General features: G+C 39.8%; 1 protein-coding gene across 2 annotated transcripts in view; it reads left to right on the forward strand.

The window, feature by feature from the left end:
• The window catches only part of LOC104445274 (TMV resistance protein N), a 57,975-nt gene extending 44,496 nt beyond the window's left edge, over positions 1-13,479 (forward strand). For both annotated transcript variants that reach the window (XM_039301413.1, XM_039301404.1), the window contains exons 2-5: positions 10,214-11,315; positions 11,437-11,709; positions 11,799-12,698; positions 12,811-13,479. In XM_039301413.1, coding sequence (XP_039157347.1) covers positions 10,214-11,315; positions 11,437-11,709; positions 11,799-12,698; positions 12,811-13,293 — 2,758 coding nt within the window. In that variant the 3' untranslated portion in view covers positions 13,294-13,479. The remainder of the gene's footprint in view (positions 1-10,213; positions 11,316-11,436; positions 11,710-11,798; positions 12,699-12,810) is intronic.
• Positions 13,480-17,079: the final 3,600 nt, after the last annotated feature.

Consider the following 17,079-nt stretch of genomic DNA (forward strand, 5'->3'; position numbering starts at 1 on the left):
GATGTTAAGAGATCAATGGACCAATTGAGAGCAGTCAAATTCAACATTTGAATGAAAAACCACAAACAGCGACAACAACAAAAAAATCCCATTGTTCACAGCACTTTCAAAGCAATACTAAACTTTATTTGAGGAAACTATTAGAAATTGACACCTAACTACAGCTGAAAAACCTATTTGAAATTAATTGTTGGGAAATATCTTGGCCAACAAAATCCTTCCTAAATTAATCAATCTCTATCTACTGGTAAATTTTAATTGAAGAAAAATGTCAAAAGTGGAGAGGTAATGATCTTGAATCTTACATCAGGGATAGCCACATCGACCACTTCAAGCATCCTCAATTATGTCAGGATGAACCAGGCCTTGTTCTAGACAATGACTTCTTGTCAATGTTTGTCATTCTATAAATATCATCAAGGGATCCAAAAGATAAAATAAGTGGGGGAAAATGAAGAAAAAGAAAGGAATCGCCTATATTTTCACTTTTGATATTTTGCAATTAGCTCCTATATCTTTAGGATATGATCCTCTAAGTTTGTTTGTTTTCATTGGTATATCTTTTCATTAGATTTAACAAGCTTAATTCTCCAAAATTTTGTTTCAAAACTAATCTTCAACGAGCGTAAGCAAATTTTCTTGATGATCCAACAAAGTAGCATTGATGATTCCTACCAAAAATGAGCGGATGTAAGGATAAATTGGTCAGAGCTAGAAAGAGAGCAAGATCAAGCGGTGATAGAATTATCCTAATGTTATCATTTTTTTCTTTTACGTAAAAGATATTATTATTTTCTTCTTTGATTTTGTGCTAAGTAATTTAATGGTCAAATTTCACGTGTAATTGACTTTTCTTTTCTCCTTTCTTATCCAACATGTGTTCTCTCCATGGCCGTTGAATTCAGTTTATTGTAAGAACACGTGGCACTTAATTTCAACTGCCAAGTTGTCTCTAGAAAAAAAAAAAGAAAGGAAAATGATAAATTCGTCCAACTACACGAGCCGTCCGATTGTGTGCATTTACAAATGTAACCTTGGTTATCCTGGAAAAGAGGGGATTCCGGAATTTTCTTAATTTTTGGTGTCCGTCGTTTCTCAACTTTCCGAACTCCTTAACCTGTTGCATACCATTTGGGTTTTATATTTTAGTTGTCTAATATTAGTTAATGTACAAAAAATGTTAACACGTGGCATTCTTTCTTCCTATATGGTGAGGTTAAAAATATCTTATGCAAAATAGAGTTTATTAATGTACACTCTTAATTCATGGGTTTGTTATTCTCCACATTGGGGGCTAGACCTAGGACCCTAGCACTGGGATAGACACCGGCAAAACAAGTTATAGCATGGGCTGCCTAAGACCCTATCATAAACTCGGGACCTTGGCCTTGGACTTGAGTTGTGAATTATGGAACTATAATTTGCTATCTTCAATTTGTATTTATATATTACATAACAACTTCATATTACGAAATATTTGACAATGTTGTGTAAATAAGATCATTGAGTCCGCCACAATGCAGGATATTAATAGAGTACTGAGCAGTAAGTACAGAAACAATTGCCAACGCCATGCGAACTCCATCTTCAGATTGATCTTCATTCTAAGCTTCAAGACAAGTCAAACTCATGCTCTGGTTCGGCCACAATCTGTGACATCAAAATGACACGTCTGATTATTCGATCTCTTCCCATAAATTTTCAATCGAAAAAAAATTCATTAGGTTACGCAAAAATGCGCATGATGATTTTCGGTTAGTGGATTTGATAGTGCCTTTCCCCGGTTCCCGTACGAAGAAGGAAAATAAGAAAACGAACTCGCTGCTCTCCCTGATGGTGTAAGCGTTTTGGCTCACCGAGGGCACAAGTGTAATTGCACGAGTGCCCAGCTCAGTCGGCTCAGGATTTCGGCCTCTCGACTCGGCCCCATTCCCTGAGACGAATCACGGCCGTCGATCATACCCGGCCCGTGTGTCGGCACACAGTGACCCAACACACGTGCTGTCCCTCCCACCAGCCAACGACCCATCCCTGTCTCTATGGAGCCCACTGCATATTCCCATCGTTGGGCCATGGCCCCACCATACGCTTATCTCGAATCTAATCTCCGCCCATTTCCAATTTTTTATTAAAAATAAATTGAGCATAAATAAAATTGAAAAGGGAAAATGACACTGCGATCTCTAAAATTTAGCCCAACAAGTAATGCCGTTCCTGAGCTTTCGATTTGTGCAATATGGTCCCTAAAATTCATATCCAATCTAGTTAATTGACTATACAAAAATGTTCAATATTGTCTTTGAACTTGAATTATTGAGATGATAGCTAAAGGTGATTTATTTCAGGGTAGGTAAGTTTTAAAGCTGAACCTAGATTCTACCCTATCATAATCAATTTCTATTTTTTGAACCGGGAACCTATCATGTCCTTTATTTTTCTTGTCTCGTTTGAGGGTTCACTCGAGAATCTATTTTATCGTTTTTTTTTACGACAAAGTCATATGAGATTATGAGTAACGAAATGATTTAAACTAAAAGATGAATAATAGAAATCCTAATATGCCAAAACTAACAATTTGAATACGTAGTCAAGTACAATTATAAACGATAAAAAAGTTCAAACGCGTAATATAAAACATAAATTCCCCATTTCTCCATAAAAGTTAAAGAAATGAAAAACTAGCAAGAAGTTTCAAAAAAGGATGAAAGATGAAAGAGTGCTAAGGTTAAAATTTAGGGAAAAAAGCAATTAGAATTTAAGCTTTTTAACTTATAAAACAGATTCCAAAGTAGAGTGGAATCGGTAGGTCATTACTTGAAACATAATCCTAGAACTATTTCTAGGAGAATCAATTCTCATACCTATTCTTCGAAAAGTTCAATTCAATTTCTAAGTAGAATCGGTTTAGTTGCACAACCTAATAACAACATTAAGCATCTTCATATAGTTTAGGAACTAACTTGAATATACACTAAAATTTTAAGGATCATATTAAATAAATTAAAAGTTCAAGGATCGTTTTTATAATTTGGGTCAAAATTCAAAGACTATATGGGCGTTTGGTTGAACTTTTGGGAATGCATTTGAAATGCAAATATCTTTGGGTGAATGGGGTTTCCCAAATACAAATGTCGTTTGGTAAAATTTGCGTTGAGAAACAACTTTGGCCAAAATACCGTTTGGTAAAATTTACATTTGTAATTAACTTTATTAAATTAAAAAAGCAAAAATATGTTTATATTTTTTATATAAACATATTTTTATATAAAAACATAAACATAAAATATATTTATTAAACATAAAAATATATATATATATATAAAATAGATATGTTTATATTTATAAATATATTTATTTATTTATTAAACATAAAATATATTTATATAAAAAATGGATATGTTTATATCTATATAAAATATATAAAAATATATATTTTATATAAATATATCTTATATTTTTATAAATATATATTTATTAAACATAAAAAATATATAAAAAATAGATATGTTTATATTTATAAATATATATTTATTTATTAAACATAAAATATATTTATATAAAAAATGGATATGTTTATATCTACATAAAATATATATAAACATAAAATATAAAAAAATAGATATGTTTATATATTTATATAAAAAATAAATTTTATTTATTTATTTTTATATAAATATATTTATTTTTATATTTATTTTTATTCATGCGGTAGATTGGGCGCCATAGGAGAGATAAACAATCTAGGAAGTTGCATTCGAAGATGCAACTTGCCAAAGGAGGCCTCAAGAGCTGCGTTGGGTAAAGGTCCTTAGAACCACTGGAGATGCGGTGCATTTCGCCAAAGTCGTCAAAAAACGAACCAAACACTGCGTTTCGGGGCTTTGGGCCCAAATAAGCATTTCAAATCCAAAAACAGGCTATATGTCACCATCCAAAATGGGTATCAATATCCATTTTTTGTTTTGTCCAGTATCAATATCCATTTAAAAAAGGGCCATTTGCTTTTAAGTTAGCAAATTTTTTTAATATTATCAAAGCACTATTAATAACCCGGAAGTCCGCCCCACAAGAAAAAATATCAACGGCGCATAGGGAATCACTTTTGTCAACAAAAGCCAACATCATCATCATCATCCTCGTCATCCCCTCTCTCTCTCTCTCTCTCTCGCTCAGAGCTTCTCACTCGACAGCAATGCACCACGCCTACATCACCCCCTCCCAAACCCACCACGGCCACGGCCCGGCCACCCCCAAGTCCCCCTCCGCGGCGGGCGGCGGCTGCGACGATGGGTGTCATCGGCGTTCACGGTGATCTGCGTGCTCCACTCCCTGATCGCGCTCTTCTGCAGCTCCCTCATGATGTTCCACGCCCGGGCCATCTACTCCCTCGGCCACGGCACCAACGCCGCCGAGCGCCTCCTCGGGTCCACCCCGCAGGACCGCCTGCTGATCCGGACCTCCGACTCCTTCGCCGGCCTGCTGCTCCTCGCCATCGGCCTCCTCCTCCTCATGGTGTCCAACATCAAGGACCGGGAGTTCCAGGACTTCTTCGCTAAGGGCTCCACGGTGATGCACGTGTTCGTGGCGGTGTGGAGGGTGTCGTTCGAGCGAGGGGTGGAGGACCTCGCCGGGGACTGCCTCCGCCAGACGGTGGGGGACTTCTTTCTGGCCCTGTCGTGGCTCCTCTTCGTCGTCTACTCCTGGAGGGAGAAGTACGACTGACCCGGAAATGGAATCGCGCGTAATAAAAATGAAACAAAATCTAATTTCTAATCTGCAAGGAGTTGATTGAGTAGGTGAGAGATTGATTCATAAGACAAATCCTATATTTAGTTGCATGCTCGCCAATAAGATTAACTCTTAAGGGGTCATGCTCATGATAAGTGGCCCATTGATGAAGTCTTATTGCACGTGACTAAGACAATTTGCATGCATTCATAGGGTTTTAGTCAAGTGAAGATTCGCATCCGTTGTTATATATTTGTTTTCCTGTATGCCTAATTTTAATTATTATAAAAATTCCTCTATAAGTATGCCGCTTTCAATTGAAACTTATCAATTCGTTTGGTTTAGGGGAAAATTCTTTAAGCTAAAAAAGGGTAAAACAATATCTCGTTAATCATCAGTGGACTAACAAGATGTACACGGAGTACAAAAGTGCGGGTTGAACAAATGGGTTAAACACCTGCACACGAAAGCTGCGGTGCAAATCCAAAAGAATTGTCCAACCTTGCTAACATACTGTAATCTCTTAGCCGTACCGAATCTCCACTCTTTCAATGACCATTTCATGTCGCCATAACTCGTAATACTGTAAATCAATTTTAGTGATGTATCATAACAATATTTTACTTTAATTACAATGATATGTTGTAATATTATATGGTAGACTTGAAGTAACATAGAAGTCGGCAGAAGTACAACACAAGTGTCATAACTTGGCACGGAGGGACACTTAAGTGGCACTTAAGTGTCCCATTTAACTTTAAAATGGTACACTTGAGTGCCAATTTTAAAGTTAAATGGGATACTTAAGTGCCACTCGGCGAAAATCCGGCAAAACGGATGACGTGGCAACTTTCCGGCGAGTTTGGTCCAAAATGGCGTCGTTTTGCGGCGACGTGGAGGAAAAAATGCAAAAATGACGCCGTTTCGTGTCTACGTGTAAATAATAATATAAAAATTAATTAAATTAGATTTAAAATTAATTTTATTTAAAATATTCAAAAAATTAAAAAAATTTTAAAAAATTAAGAAAATTTTTAAAATTTTTAAAAATTAAGAAATTTTTATTTAAAAAGGGGGTGGGGGAGGTCGAAGGGGCGGCTGAGGGATGAGCCCTTGCTGCCGCCCGCCTCCCGCCGTCGCCGGGAAGACCGGCGACGGAGGGGGAGGGTCGGGCGGGGTCGCCGACCCCGGCGAGGGTTGCGAGCCCTCACCGGGCAGGGCCGCGAGCCCTCGTCGGATCGCGGCGAGGGCCACGGCCCTCGCCGCCGGCCCTTGGCCGAGGGCCGGTGAGGCGGCCGACCCTCCCCACTCCGTCGCCGGCCCTTCCCGGCGGCGGGAGGCGGCGAGGGCCCACGAGCCCTCGCCCTAGATGCAGGCGCGAGCCGCGACCCTCGCTCTAGATCCGGCGCGGGCTCGTAGGCCCTCGCCGCCTCCTCGCCGCCCTGCCGGGAAGGGCCGGTGACGGAGTGGGGAGGGTTGGCCAGCGGTGAGGGCCCGCGAGCCCTCACCCGGATTTGGGAGGATCGCGGCCCTCGCCACGATCCGGCGAGGGCTCACAATCCTCCCCGTCGGTCGGCCGAGGTCGCCGGCCCCGCCGACCCTCCCCCTCCGTCGTCGGCCCTTCTGGCGACGGCGGGGAGGAGCGGCGGGCTCGGCCCTCGGCCGCCCCTTCGACCTCCCCCTCCTTTTTTTTTTTTTTAATTTTCTTAATTTTTTAAAATTTTAAAATTTTTCTTAATTTTTAAAATTTTCTCAATTTTATTAATTTTTGAATATTTTAAATAGAATTAATTTTAAATCTAATTTAATTAATTTTTATATTATTATTTACACGTAGATACGAAACGGCATTGTTTTTACATTTTCTCCGTCACGTCAGCGTGCAAAACGACGCCGTTTTGAACCAAACTCGCCGGAAAATGGCCACGTTAGCCATTTGGCCGGATTTTCGCCGGAGTAGCACTTAAGTGTCCCATTTTACTCCGATATTGGCACTCAAGTGTACCATTTTAAAGTTATGGCACTTAAGTGTCCCTCCGTGCCAAGTTATGGCACTCCAGGTGTCCCAACCTCCATAGAAGTCACTCTAACTTAGGAGTCTTCTATACATTGAAAGATAATAAGTTTTTCAATGTACCATGCCAATTGGGAAAAAGAAAATCTTTCTATTTACAACACAAATCAATTATATGAACCAAAATCAAGTTTAAGTAAAAGTTAAACAGGAATCTGCGATATAATATCAAGCGTGAACTTGTTGGTATTCGGCTGGATAGTCTTACTATTTTAATTGAGTTTAAATTAATTTATGTAGATTATTTAATAATTCTAGAGAGACACAAAAATACTTATGATTCCATTGCACATGAAATTTTGAGCTCTAGTTCATTTATATTTCAACTTAGTCAAATTGAATTCAAGTGGAACTTTTTAATATCTCAATTTTGTTCTCGACTTGAGTTTGAGCAAGAAAATTAATACTTGATCAAGCTTTGCTCAAATGTGGTGACACCTAACCTAAACTTTAACTTGTAAACTTATCACTCATCACATTAGAAAATTAAAATAAAATATAAAATAGAGTCCAATCCCTTAATAAATATCGATATTGCATTGCGTTTAGGAATTTAGACATTATGAAGCATATCCGCATTGAATAAGTTTCATTCAAATTGGCCCCGTCGTGGAGGCATTTGAATTGGCCTGTCAGCTAAATGTACTCGAATTTAGGAGAGGGGGAGGCCCTAATCTTATTTGAATTTTCAAGACCAAGCCAAATTTAATTCAAGTCCTGTTGAACTTCGGCCAGCACACAACGTAAAGCATGCAAGGCAAAGTATTTCGGCAAAATGCATGATTCTTGGCAAGATTATTTGGCGTTCTCACGGCAATCCAAGTCCTGTTGAACTTCGGCCAGCACATACTTCGTCGTGCCAGAGCGACATCAACGTAGCCTCGCTGGTCCTTGCCGTCGTCGCGCATCTGGCGCCGTCATTCAGGGCTTCCTCATCACATTCTGGTCGAAGTCGTTAAAATTGCAGGTTGTTTTTGGCGCGGTAAGTATTCTATCGCGGTTTGTTAATAGCCCCCGAGGGGAGAGAGTGAGAAGAAAATGGCAGGGCTCTGGATGCTCTTTGGGCTTCGTGGGCTTTTTCTTTTGGATTCTTTAATTGGCACTGGGTTGAAATCGATAGTGCTTGAATTCAAATATTCACTTCTTTCGACCATGCAAACTGGACCAGGCCCTTCCAATCAGGACCACATTGGAGCCCTTTTTATCATTTTCTCTTTCTTTTAACTTTTTAAAATTCGTTTTAACATATTTTACAAGAATCTATGTTTGATTTGTCAACTAAAACTTCGGTGTCAATACTGACGTAAACAATTTTTTAAATTTTATTTTATTTTCTTCTCATGGCAAAGAAGACCGTCGACCCCTGGTAGAGATGAAGGCCAACAATCCCCTCACCAGGCATGGGCGAGGGTTCATTGTTTCACAAAAATAATATTTACTGTACACCAAAATGGAGATTAAGTGAAACTTAAACATGAATGTGCCATATGATATCGAACTTCAACTCGTTAATACTTGGCTCAATAGTCTTACAAGTCTAATTGAGTTTTTCTTTTTGTAAATTATTTATATGAAATATCAAGCCCAATCCTTTTATATTTCAACATAATAAAATTGAATCTAGGCGCAACTTTTGAATACTTCAATTTTCTTTTTCAGTTGGGTTCAGGTAAGAAATTCAATTCTTGAACAAGCTAAGCTCGAGTGAAGTTTCGAGCGATCAAACATGTGAGTCGAGCTTGACATTGCAGCAGCTCGTCTCAATGTGATTATCCTTCTATCTCGAGGACTAAGCCTAGGACGCTAGCGCTTAGACTTGATACCTCAAAGGTGGATGGCGCGTCCTTGCGCGTGGACTGAGAGACACCAGCCGATCAGGTTATCACGTGGGCCAGTGGCACCTTTTGTCTTTGAGTTCTAGGCCGATTCTTCATCGTTCCAGATTCGTCGGTCGATTGCCACATGTTCTGGTGGATCCTGCGCTTCAGAAACTTCCGTTCTTTCTGCTTCCCTGGCTTTCTCTCCCCTCACTTTCTTCTTCCTCCTCCTTCATACTCCTTCAAAACAATAGTTAACTCAGGACCACCTGGCAGCAACAATCCTAGATCTCTCTATCTTCTCGCCCTCGACACCGTCAGGGCCGGGCGATCCATCGTCGTTACAGGCCAGCTTCGTTTATTTTTGCACGTCTATGGTTTTCCGGGATCCCGACGTCAATCTCATCCTCCACATCCTCGCCGCCACGCGTTCCTTCCTCATCAAGCAGCATATTTATCTGAAATCGAAAGCTGAAAACGTTTTCACCAACCAAATGGCCCTGAGTTCGGTCCAATATTTTCCTGAGAATGAAACAGGCTAAGAGTGCTTGTTTCTTTGAAGCGAGCCAGAGCCAGAGCAAAGGGAAGAGATCGTTTACTTCGTTGCCGATCAGGGAAGGGCAACCGCGGGTCAGAGGCCGCCGTGCCTCTCTGATAACAAAGCCGACTCTGCTTCAGCCTTAAGCCCTTGATTTTCGTAGCAAGACTCTCTCTCTCTGTTCCGATGCTTGGTATTCTAGGGAAGCACATATACCATCAGCTCTTCTAATGGCTGCTTCTTCAAATATCAGAAGGAATTACCATGTGTTCCTCAGTTTCAGAGGGACAGATGTCCGCCACGGCTTCCTCAGTCATCTCTACGTGGCTCTGGACCAGAAAGGAATACACACTTTTGTGGATCACGAGGAGTTTAGGAAAGGAGAGGAAATATCGCCCACGCTCATGAGGGTGATTGATGAATCGCGCATCGCGATCATCGTTTTCTCTGAGAACTACGCCTCCTCGCCATGGTGTTTGGAAGAGCTCTTGAAAATCATGGAATGCAAGGAGCAAAATGGCCTGAAGGTGTTCCCAGTGTTTTACAAAGTGGAACCGAGAGAAGTGAGAGGAGGGAGAGAGAGTTATAAGAGAGCTATGGATAACCATGAGTCCAAGTTGGGAAGGATTCAGAGAAAGTGAAGAAATGGAAGAAGGCTCTCCTTGACGCTGGTAACTTGTCTGGGTGGCACTTCAATGACAGGTACGCAGAAATGTTATGCATTGCTTTGCGATTGTTAGCTCGTGATTGTTTGTTAGATATCAAATCGTATGTATAGCTTCAAATTGCCAAAACGATGCATCAAGTTCTTTGAATTCGCAGTAGACACAAAAGTCAAAATACCAAAATTTGAAGCTCGCAGAAATTTTTGTCTTAGATAAGTAGTGTGGTTCCTAGTAATTAGTGTCTTCAGGCGCAAATTCTTTGTAATTTTCCTTCCGCAGACGTTGGCGCAGGTGTGTGTTATTTCTATTTTACTTGTGATGTTAGACGTTGAATTCCTGCCATGGCTTGAAATGGTAAAACATGTTTCTATTTCTTTTGAGGGCTCATCAGAGATGAAAGAGATGAAGCGGAGCTCATACAATCCATCGTCAAGGAATTATCAATTTGTCTCAGACCAAGATCCTTAGATGTCGCTAAGTATTGGGTCGGTATAGAATCCCAAGTTCAAAAACTGATAAGTTTGTCAGAGTCAGCTGGTAGTGATGTTTTGATAATAGGTATATGGGGACCTGGTGGCATAGGGAAGACAACGATTGCTAAGGCCCTATATAATGCTATTCAGACGCAATTTTGGGGTTCTAGTTTTTTGGCGCAAGTTAGAGAAAAATCGAACCAAAGCAGTGGTCTTGTTTGTTTTCAAGACCAACTTCTATTTGAGATCTTACGTCATAAAGAATTAATCTATGATGTCGATGGAGGAATTAGTTTGATACAGGAAAGACTATGTTGCAAGAAGGTTCTCCTAGTTCTCGATGATGTTGATGATATGGATCAACTGAATGCCTTAGCTGGAAAAGGTGATTGGTTTGGCGAAGGGAGTAGAATCATTGTTACATCAAGAGATAGACATTTATTAACTTCTCATGACAAAAATTATGTGTATGAAGTTAAAACTTTGGAAGACAATGAAGGACGAGACCTTTTTGGTCAGCATGCCTTTACAAACAGCAATAAAGTAGAAATAAGAAGGGATCTCATTGATGGAGCACTGCATTATGCCGGTGGCCTTCCATTAGCCCTGGAAGTGTCGGGCTCATTCCTACGTGGAAGAAAGGAACCCGAATGGGAAAGTACGTTGCATAAACTCTCTAAAATTCCTGAATCAAAAATCAATCGAGTTCTCAAGATAAGCTTCGATGGATTGGACGAGAATGAGAGGGAGATTTTCCTTGATATTGCTTGTTTCTTTAAGGGGAAAAGTATAAAGGACATCCAGGAAGTTCTTAACAACTGTGATTTCGACACAACCATAGGAGTAGAAATTCTCATCGAGAGATCCTTGATAAAAAATGAGAATGGTTCCTTGCAAATGCATGATTTGGTTCAGTTGATGGGTATGCATATTGTTAAACAAGAATGTCGCGATGATCCTGGGAAACGCAGCAGATTATGGCTTTTGGAAGATGTTGATGACGTTTTTTGTTATAATACGGTAAAAGTTGTTTATGTCAGTTTTGCTACTTTTCAGTTTACATTACTCTAATTTGAACAGTCTAACGTAAATCTTTACTGAAAATTTTGTCTGACAACTGAATTTGCTCTGTTATGGATAGGGAACGGATGCAGTAAAGGCCATAGTATTGGATTTGCCCCTACCAGAAGCGATAATCATCAGTCCTGATGCTTTCACAAATATGAAAAAGTTGAGAATACTCATTTTGGTTGGAGTGCATATCTCTTCACAAGCTCAAATACGTCTCCCTAATGAGCTAAGATGGCTTGAATGGCCCAATGCCCCGAATCTAGAATTTGTCTCTAGTCCAAATAAACTCGTGACACTCAATGTCCCGTTAAGTCATATCAGACAATTAGGGGGCAACTCTCAGGTAAGCCCTTGTGATGATTAGCTTTTCCTTTTTATAGCTATAAAAAAACATTTGTAGAGCTTAATGACCACACTAGTATGTTTTTGCAGAATCTTAGAAAGCTGAAGTCCATCAATTTTAGTGGATGCAAGTCCCTGGTTAGTATTCCCGGTCTGTCATCGGCTCCAAATATGGAGGAATTGACTCTTTGTGGGTGTGAGAGCTTGGTGGAGGTTCACCCATCCGTCGGAGATCTTGTCAAGCTGAAAGTTTTGTCGCTACCATGGTGCTCTAATCTTAGAAATTTTCCTAACATGCTGAAGACTAAGTCTCTTCAAACCCTTAAGCTCTATGGTTGCTCTAAACTTGAGAAGTTCCCAGATATAGATGGAAAGATGGAACATCTGAGAGAACTTAATCTACGTGGGACAGCTATTAAAGAACTCCCTGCATCAATTGAAAATCTTGTCTCTGTGCAGTCGATGACTTTAGCATTTTGCAAAAACCTCATGAGGCTTCCGTCACACATTTATAAGTTGAAAAATCTCAAGACCTTTGATCTTGGGGGCTGCTCAAATTTAATTACGTTTCCAAAAAACATGGAGGATTCAACTGATCATGATGGCTATCTGGGATTCCAAAGACTACGCTACCTATACCTTAATGGCTGCAATCTATCAGAAGTAGAGTTCCTTGAGAATTTTTCCAGTTTTCCCGCATTTGAGATTCTACGCCTTCAATATAACAAGTTTGCTCATATGCCGACATGCATCAACAGGTACTATCATTTGTGCTCATTGAATGTTAGGGGATGCGAGGAACTACAAGAGATTCCTCAGCTTCCACCAAATATAGATTATCTATTTGCAGATTGTTGCAAATCTCTGCAAAAACTCCCAGATTTGTGGGGTCAGCCCTCCCACACCTCGTTTGTTGGCTTGGCTTCATGTGGTGAATTATTCCGCAAAGGGGTCAATATGGATGATGTGGCTAATGTGTCATTACTCAAGGTCTCTCTCTCTCTCTCTCTCTCTCTCTCTCTCTCTCTCTCTCTCTCTCTCTCTCTCTATATATATATATATATAAGTTAAAAGCTTGATATGCGTACCATCTGTGTGACAGAATCTGCCAAAAATAAGCTGGGTCGACATTATCCTAATTGGAAGAGAGATGCCTAAATGGATTCTCCCTTGTGAAGAGCATTCCATATTTTTCATGGTTCCACGGGACTTGTATGACAAGCTCAAAGGACTAGCACTCTGTATAGTTCTTAGCCTGGAGGAAGGAAAAGTGGTCGATGTTTTATGTGATTTCACAGTACTTGTTAATGGCAAAAGCGTGAAGGTCCGCAGGAAATATTTTTCTTCAATGGAATCTGACCATGTGTGGCTTTATTATTGTTCACGCGATGGTCTGCTTGGAGTGGAGAAGCTTCTGCGAAATGATTGGAGCCATTTCCAAGTTTGCGTCAGAGTAAAAAAGGGAAGCATAAAGAAGTGTGGATTTCGTCTAATATGTGAGCAAAAGGAGGATGATCTAAGGGTGGTGTTCCCAGCACCATCAGCTGATAGAAACAAAGTGAAGTTTTTTGGGGAAGACTCATAAGAAGATAATTCAATAGACACCAAGGAAGGAGATACTCCTATTGAAATAGATGTGGAGGAAAGCTCATTACCTTTAACAAAGAAGATGAGGCGATCTTAACTACGGTGAGACAATGGGTTCCAATATCTTTGCTTTTCCCTTTTCTGGACCTCCACTAGAGATTTACAAGTGCTGCTCCTTCAAATAGAATTTAAGATCATTATAAAACAAAGGTTTCGCACCATACTATTGACATGATTGGGGAACATTTTTTTTTTTTTTGCCTATGATTCGTTATGATTTTTAGTGCAGAGTGCATTAACCCAAAAATTAAGAGGATGGTTGTTGAAATGGGCATGGTCTTCCAAGTTGCGCCATGTAATTTATTAGATGGGCCTCTGTCGCCTCTCTTAATCCAATTCCAATTAACGATGCCAATACTTCATAATTCAAAATTCTGAGATAGTAAGTTTTGATAAATCTAGTATAATCTATATCTTTAGGAAAGTGCTGTTCGAATGGTCTCAAAGATCAAGAGGTCTATACAGGGAAATTTAGTTGATTCCCCTGTTGTTACTCGGCAGCTTGCATTGGATTGGTATAAAGGGACAACTCTGGCGTCTGAGAAACGTTGCATCTTTGCAAAGGAGATTGATTTCAAGGATAATCATGAAAAGCAAACGGTATTTGTCAAACGCTTTCTAAAATAAGTATTTCAAAGCAATTTTGAGAATGAGAAAAAAAAATTAAAAAGGGAGAACGAAGGAACTTGCAGGTACATATGAAAGCACAAGAAGGTGGCATAACAGTAGGACCAATGCCGACCTTGTGCGACCCCAAGCAATACGCCGCTGAGGTCAACCAAACCTTGGAGACACGACACCAGTGTTGCTTGACCCTAGGCGACACGACACTAAATGCCAGTGTCCCATGACCTCAAGTGGCAGAATGTTAGAGCCACATGACTAGGCAACGCAATGCTCAACCCTCGACAAGCTAAATCTGGCATCAAGCAACCCTCGCAAAGCTCCTTGGAATCATGCAACCTTCGACGAAGCTTTGTCGGTGTCCGTTAACCTGGCCTCCTTCATGAAGCTTCCTAGCCATGGCCAACCATGGCTTTCTCTCTCCTAAACAAGGTTGAGGGACAAAACATTATTACAAATATATTAATGATGGTAAGATTGTAAGAAAAAATAATTCATTAAACTCCCGAACTATACTAAACCTCAAAGGTGAGGCTTGCCTCAAGCTTCAAGCATTTCAAAGCAAAACTTTTAGCTAAAGTCTTTGAAATTGTGTTACCAAATATCAGAACTTATTTTAAGAACTTTTGAAAGCCCAAAATAGCTTAATTCAAGATGACGAAGCACTCTAATTTCTAAAGGCCAAATTGGATGGGATTGAAACGGAGGGCAAAATTGGAATAGTGTATCACTTTGAGGGTCCTTGTGGGTCAAAAAATAATTTTTAGTAAATTATTTAAGGGTACTGATTTAAGATTTTCCGTGATATTAATCCAAATAATATTTATGTATTATTTTTTTCTTTTTACCTTTTGAAGAGTTGAGTCTAATTCATTTGGCAAGTAAAATGCTAAGTAACATTTTAATAATTTCCACTAAGAATATTAGGTTGCGAATGGTAACGTTTCTGTTTTTTTTTGTTCCGGGAACAAAAACAAAAAAAAGTATTTCTGTTCCGGGGAACAATTTTTGAACAAAAGAACGCGTTTGGTAACGTTTGTTCCGGGAATAAAAATGAATAGAAACACGTTTGGTAAATTTTATTCTTTTTTGTTTCTTTTAATTTTTTAAACATTTTTATTTTATTTTTCATTTTTTCCTTTCTTTTTATATTTTCTTTTTTTTCGGCGGTAGCCTCGCCTAGCCACGGCGAGGCTCGCTGGCCTCGGCGAGGCCGAGCCTCGCCATGGTTGGGCGAGGCTCGGCCTCGCCTTGGCTGGGCGAGCTCGGCCTCGCCCAGATCCGGCGAGGCCGACCGTTGCCGGCCGGCGAGGCTCGGCCTCGCCGGATCGGGCGAGCCCGAGCTCGCCCAGCCAAGGCGAGGCTTGGCGTCGCCGCGCGGCGAGGACGAGCCTCACCGGGGCCGGCGACGCTGCGGCGAGGTCGCCGGCCATGGTCGAGGGCGTGACCGGCCAAAGAAAAAATAAGAAAAAAAGAAGAAGAAAAGAGAAGAGATAGAAGAAATTTTTGTTCTTTTTTGGCTTCGAAGAAGTGTTTCTTTTCTCCAGAAACAACTTTTTTGTGTTTCTTTTTTTTGCTCCAATTTTGTTCCGGGAACAAAAAAACAAAAAAAGAACAGAAACGCAACCAAACGCGTTTCTGTTCTTTTTTTGTTCCCGGGAACAAAATCCGTACAGAAGTGTTCCAGGAACGTTTCTTTGGAGCGTTTCCATGCACACCCTTAGTAAGTTAAGTTCATACTAGGATTGCCTTTATATTCTTCATTGGCTTGCACCAAAGTTCATTCTCTTTCTCACTTTCTACTATTAGTCACCCTTCATTTAAGTCTAGTTGGCTCGATATCGTCTATTTGAAATGCAAAATTCAATAAAGTAGAAATGTTGTGGCCCATCACTTTCTGAAGCCAAATGTAAGATTATTATAACCTCCAAAAAGGTGACCCAATCACATTATTAGAGCATACGAGATATCAAATGGTCGTTACTAAACTATTAATTACATTCATTAAGGTTCGGAATCATGTACACTGATAATATATTTTTTCAATATCTCATTCAGATCGTAACACATATTCACCTCAAATTAAATCTACCATCCACGATCAGATTCCAAAATTATAGCATCACCCCCTCCTCCTTGTCCTCCTTTTCTCTCTCTCTCTAGATAAAAAGATGGAGAAGAGCTATCAACACCAGCGACCCTCTTTGAAATGTACCAACCCATTAAGAGTATATACTTCATTTCACATCTTATTATAATTGGAAACACTGCCTATGGGAAACGATTAATACTCTTGGAAGCGATATGCCGATTCTATTTAGACATCAAGTCATCCCGCGTGGTGAACCTTTCCTAATTCTTGTGATTTATAATGTATTAACAACGTTCAAGAGCAAAATCAAATGGATGACTCCAACCTTTGCAAAGTTTGCAACCCACAAAGTCAACAAGCACGAAGCGATGTTGGGCAACTACTCGAGCAAAATCTTGGGCCGACCAAAATTGAAACAGTCCCAGGTGAACTCCACCAAATGGCCAACCAAGACTGAAATGATGGGCCGATTCTCTTGCTGATCCTCAAGCAAGACTGAAGAATGGACCATCTTCATACCTCATATCTAAAATAAATCGACATTGGGTTGTCGACCTTGACAAGATTAGAGATCATATCGTCTCATCAATCATAAAATTCATCCCCCAACTCCTCTCAATTAAAAATAATGCGATAGTTACTTACTAGTGAAATCGATGTTAAGAGACTACTTGACCAATTAAGAGTCGTCCAATTCAACATTTGAATTAAAAACCACAAACAGCAAAAAAAATAAAATAAAAATCCTTCACAACACTTTCAAAGCAATAATAAACTTTATTTGAGGAAACTATGAGAAAATGACACCTGATTACTGCTGAAAAACCTATTTAAAATTAATTTTTGGGAAATATTTTGGCCCAAAAAATCCTTCTTATATTAATTAACCTCCATTTACTTGTAAATTTTTAAATGAAGAAAAATGTCAAAAGTAGAGTGATCTTGATCTCGAAGCTTGCATAAGCGATAGCCACATGGACGACTTCAAGCATCCCCAATTATGTCATT

Source organism: Eucalyptus grandis, chromosome 1 (genome assembly GCF_016545825.1).
Source record: "Eucalyptus grandis isolate ANBG69807.140 chromosome 1, ASM1654582v1, whole genome shotgun sequence".
Lineage (NCBI taxonomy): Eukaryota > Viridiplantae > Streptophyta > Magnoliopsida > Myrtales > Myrtaceae > Eucalyptus > Eucalyptus grandis.